This window comes from Cucumis melo, chromosome 5 (assembly GCF_025177605.1).
Source record: "Cucumis melo cultivar AY chromosome 5, USDA_Cmelo_AY_1.0, whole genome shotgun sequence".
Lineage (NCBI taxonomy): Eukaryota > Viridiplantae > Streptophyta > Magnoliopsida > Cucurbitales > Cucurbitaceae > Cucumis > Cucumis melo.
The window spans coordinates 948,681-953,842 of NC_066861.1; the positions used below are offsets into that span (position 1 = coordinate 948,681).

Here is a 5,162-nt window from a genome sequence, read left to right on the forward strand (position 1 = left end):
TTTCAACCAATTTCTTCCAAATGGTTGAATTAAAATCCTTTCTTCATATTTCTTTTGATAAAGATTTCTTTTTTCCCTTTGCGAAGAATTTTCATTTATTTATTTATAAAAAAAATTAAGGTTATAAATACTAACCCATTTATCGACTTTACAAAATATCGCTTATTTAATTTCCTATCTATTTATTAAGAATCACACGATTAGAAAACGTTTAAGTAGGTACTAGGTAGTATGGCCCTCTAGGCTCTACCTATGTATTATGCAACTTTATACACAATAGCCGAACTAGTTCGAACCAACTTAGATGAAATTACAAGGCGTATAAAAGGATCAAATCGATTGTAAATTTTTAACCTTTAATCTTTAAATAATAGAAAAAACATAACAAGGGTTAAAAGATTTTATTTGAAGACTTCGTATTGAGTATTTATTCGACTAACGATCACATCACATGTCATTTTAATTAATAAAATAAAATTGGGGTAAATTTCTAACTTATTTAAAATTTCCCACTTTTACTTACTTAATTTTATGAGCTTTTTCTATAGTAAACTAACAATGAAATTAATTAAAAGAGAAATTATTTAAAATAAAATATATCGAAAATATTTGCAAAGATAACAAAAGTTTAACGTTTAGTTGGTTCATTTTACGATATTTGAAAATAACCGTATATACAAAACATATAAGTTTAACGTTAAAATTGCAACGTAAATAAAAGTTGATTAGAAATGGTTACGATATGATAAAAAGGAAAGAAAATAAAAAACAAATTTTCATTCAACAGATATTGACAAATCTTTTGGACAACTAATAGAAGTATTGTTTTAGCCTCAAAATCTTTCTTAATTCTTATGAATATCAAAGTTTATAATTTATAGCCAAACTCATTTAATTAAAAAAGACTAATAGTTGACAAATTAATTGATTATTCATATATTTTATATATAAACTATTCTTCTAAGATAATACTATATATATATATATATATATATATATATATATATATATATATATATATATATATATATATATATATATATATATATAGATAGATAGATAGATAGCTACCAATGTCATATGATTCAAGATTTTATAAAATTAAAAACAAAAAGAACATTTCTTGAAACCTTCCTCTCAAGAGGAAGAAGGTTTCATATTCTTCAAATGAATATTTCATTAGAAAAAAAAAAATATGTTTCTCAAATATCTTCTTTGGGTTTTTTCTTTTCTCTTTCCTTTTCATAATTAAAAATTTTTATGAAAATAATTGTTGGATATTTTTAATATTTTGAATATCTAATATTATTTAACGAGTAAAGTTTTAATTGAGAACGTGTGAGCTCCCTTTAATCTCTTCTTTCTTTTTGTTTTAAAGGTTAAGAATTGTTCTTGAGCATACAAGCTAATGGGTGTCGGAATAAGAGACTTTAGAGGCTAACTTAAAGACCGTTTGAAGCAAATATTATCTAATAGTGTAATAACCACCTTTTGCTACGGTATTTAGTATTCGATATTCATTATTTTTTTTTTATTGTTTGTTATAATGTTTATTATTTTCCTTTTAAACTAAAATAATCTACACCAAACAAATACTAGTATAACCGAAATTAAAATAACATATACTTCATTTTAATCAAATTATTTCTTGCTCCAAACATACTCTAATAAAAAAAAAGAATTTAATTTAAGAATTTTTTTTGTTCTTGAATTTTAGAAAATTTTCCAACAATATAATGATTATATAAAAATAGAAAAAAGAAAAAGAAGGAAAAGTGGGGTTGGGAAAAAAGTCAAAGGGAATGAAAGACTGAGAGGTGGGAGAGTTCCAATACGATTGGCCGCCGGTTACAACATCAGCTGACGTGTTCTTTTTACTTCATACACGTCATCAAAATGATTATTTCAACCTCAAAATTTTACTTTCTTTTACCCCCCCCCCCTTTTTTACACGGTGTTATTATTTCCAACCAAAAAGAAAAAAGGAAAAAGGAAAAAAGGAAATCAATTTTTATTCTTTACTTAAATTCTTTTCCAAACAATTGGGATGACAAATATTCCAAGTAGGATGATGTAAACAAAGTTTAAAATAATAGAATGGCCAACACTTTATGATGACCTTAAAACATATTTGGAGTGTTTTTGGGCTTAATGAAAATGATTTATTAACTACTAATTTTGCTTCCTTTCTGAAGAAATTCAAGAAAACAAAAAGCAGCAACCAAATTAGGACTTTGAGGAGACCATGTTCTCTTAAATCATACACATTTTAATTGTATTAACTAACAATATTGACATTACATACCATCATGTTTCACAATTTTGTGCATCAAATTCTTCAAAACTATGGATTTCGAAGTGTGAATGCATAAATGCATTAACTATCTTCCACCAAAATCACTTTCCCACCTAACCTTGAACCCATCTTTCTCAATGTTCCAACTAACATAGTTTTGCACATCTTTGTCTGTTTTATTAAATATTTCTCTTTCGTTGAGGTGTGTCCTTAGCCACAGTTTGTAAGCGTCTTCTCATATTTGTCGAATCGACATTGCCATTGCCATTGCCACGGACTACTACCTCTCCCCCTCTTTGCCTGGACGATGGCGTTGACGACGTAGTTTCTTGTTTTCGATTGTTCAGTGATATTTCTTTAAAAGGGGTTGCTGCCATTTGAGGCTTTGAGCGAGAATCTGAAGTTGAAGGTCTCTTTTTAGTACCTGATTTCAGGGATGTTCTTGTCAAACAAGGCTCTTTGTTTTGGATATGATGAACAATGTTATCCTGCTTTCTTGTGGGGGGAGGTTGTGAGCTTTCTGAATGGGAGCAATCTGAGTCTGAAGATGAGGGACTCGTACTACTTTCCATGTCGTAAAGAAGGTTATCCGTCATGTAAGGGATCGGCTGCATTTCCGACTTCGATGTGCACGAAGAGGGCCTTCGAAGCCTCGTCAGTTGAATAACCTTAAATTAAAAAACACACACAGAAGATGAGAATCCAACTTGTAAAAAACTAAAATTTGGTGTGCCATGTTTGTGTTTTCTTTTTGGTACCTTCTGTTCAAGAACAACCATGTCCTTTTTCAGCTTTGTAATAATCATGTTCTTCCGACGAATGATGTCTTCCAACTCCGAAATTCTCTGTGGAAATGGAAAATGCAAAAAACGTCCATTAGAGGAGAATCCTTGAAAAGGAGGGGGAAATTGAAGAACTAAGGAGTACTAATATTATTACCTGTGAACCATAAACCTCAGACGAATGGAGTAAATTAGTTAATTCCTTGATGCTTGCGTCTTTCTCCTCGCAATCTTTCTTCAGAAATAACATATCTTGTTCAATGGATAAGGTATTCATCTGTAACATGAAAGACTATATCTTTAGCTCTTATATTTATTCTTTATACTAAGTACTGCAATCCACAAGGGAACAAATTTTAATATTCAAAAAACTATCTCAAAAGAATGGTCCACTGCTAAAACATTATAATATTCCGAAAATTTCAGATTGGACTGACCTGTATATCAGCAACAGAAGTGACACTGGAAGCCCAATCAGACAAATCAGACATTCTTCGCTCCTCTTGCTCTGCTTCGTTAATGAGTGGCATTTTGTATTGCAACATTTCTGCTCCGCAAGAGTGTTTTGTTGTGGCGTTACCCTGCTGAAGAGAAACAAAAATGGGGGATTGTGATTGTGAGTTCATAAATTTCAAAGAGACACCAGAGAATTGAGTGTTTGTACCTCCAATCGACTGAGTAAATCCAGATGCTCATCGCAAAGCCAACACCCACAATCAACAAACTTAATTTTATCGTTCCCAAAGTCAGCATTCTTTCTCAAAGCCATGTCATTTTCAGTTCCAGATTGATCCTTAACAGGATTCACTTGATTACATAGATCATCAAGCTTCTGTTGCATGCTTAGAAGCACTTGATCCTGTTAATTTCAAAAGCAAAATCAGTTACCCTTAAAGAACAACTGCGAGAAATCGAGCAATTTAAGCTTTAAATTTGAAGTCTGAATCAAACCAAACCATGGAGCAAGGATTTATTTTTAGTATTACTTTGAGTTCCCATAAAGCGAATGAATAGTTAAACGGTCCAAACTCACCAAAGGATTCTTAATAATAAATCTTTAGATATACTTGGAAAGACAAATGGGGCCAGAGGATTAAGACAAACAAAACTAGTGGTATGAAATTGTAAAAGCATACTTGCAAAGTAGCTACAAAGTGAGCAAACTTTAAAACATTTCATAAAGATTCAACATAAAGAAAAAACCATTACTAGTTCAGACATACCATTTTATTAATTCTAATTTACATTTTCATGGGATGAAATTAAAGAAGCAAAGGAAAAGAAGAAAAAGCCCTAAATAATTTAAAGAAATAGAACCAATACCCTAAGTTCAACAGCTCGTTTAAGCTGGCTTATCCGATGGTTGCTCTTGGACTCAGAAACCGCGACGCCAATGACGGCAACTATAAGAAACCGTTCAATGGGGCTGAACAACTGCCAAGCAATGGCTTCGTCAGGGCCAAAGCCGGCTCCAATAGATCGGACGGAGCTGGCTTGTTCGGCGTTAACGAGCCTCCCCTGAAGAGAAACCCAAGAGAGGCGTCTAGCGGAGGGGATCGGGGGTCTGGGTTGAGTGAAGTTACTGGAGAGACGGCGGTGGGAGGGAGTATGAAGAGGGGATGCGAAAGAGACGACATTAGGGAAAGATTGAAAAATGTTTTCTTGGTTATGGTGATCGTCGTCCATGGCGGAAACAAAAAGAAAAATGGAATTGCAAAATGCGGTGGGGAATTTGGAAAATTGTTTTACTTTTTATTTATTGGAAATTCAAATGAAGAATATTCAAAATCATAGTTTTGAGAGGGAAATTTTGAAATTATATGGAAAGTGAACGTTGGGTTCTTCCATATATCTTTTACTTCTTTGTCTTCTTTTACATTAAAGTTTAAATTTTGCACTATACACTTTGTAATGTTTAATATACACTTTGTGGTGTATGAAAATATTATTAAGAAAAAAAGTAATTACTTGGGTATCACTTAATTTACGATTCATTCTCAATTCAACGGATTAAAAAAGAATATAACGCAACGATAATTGCAAAGCTAGCAAATGTTGACCAACTAGTAACTTTTCTTGAAATG

The 5,162-nt window shown here is 31.8% G+C and overlaps 1 protein-coding gene across 2 annotated transcripts; it reads right to left on the reverse strand.

Annotated features, from left to right (window-relative positions):
- Positions 1-2,139: 2,139 nt before the first annotated feature.
- Positions 2,140-4,829, reverse strand: LOC103491531 (uncharacterized). Of its 2 annotated transcripts, none has more exons than XM_051085054.1 (6): positions 4,402-4,808; positions 3,743-3,937; positions 3,516-3,662; positions 3,236-3,355; positions 3,055-3,141; positions 2,140-2,964 (listed from the first exon to the last, which is right to left on the reverse strand). In XM_051085054.1, exons 1-6 carry the CDS (start codon positions 4,762-4,764, stop codon positions 2,476-2,478), a joined length of 1,401 nt encoding a protein of 466 aa, XP_050941011.1. In that variant the 5' UTR covers positions 4,765-4,808; the 3' UTR covers positions 2,140-2,475. The 2 variants fall into 2 exon arrangements, with proteins under 2 accessions (XP_050941011.1, XP_008449739.2); XM_008451517.2 differs by having other exon boundaries at positions 2,254-2,964; positions 3,516-3,659; positions 4,402-4,829.
- Positions 4,830-5,162: the final 333 nt, after the last annotated feature.

Excerpts from the sequence above, each read along its gene's own strand:
- LOC103491531 (XM_051085054.1), bottom strand. The coding sequence starts at position 4,764 with ATGGACGACGATCACCATAACCAAGAAAACATTTTTCAATCTTTCCCT. Across the intron at positions 3,356-3,515 it reads CTTCTGTTGCTGATATACAG|ATGAATACCTTATCCATTGA; the intron begins GTCAGTCCAATC and ends TTCATGTTACAG. Across the intron at positions 3,142-3,235 it reads CTGAGGTTTATGGTTCACAG|AGAATTTCGGAGTTGGAAGA; the intron begins GTAATAATATTA and ends CCATTTCCACAG.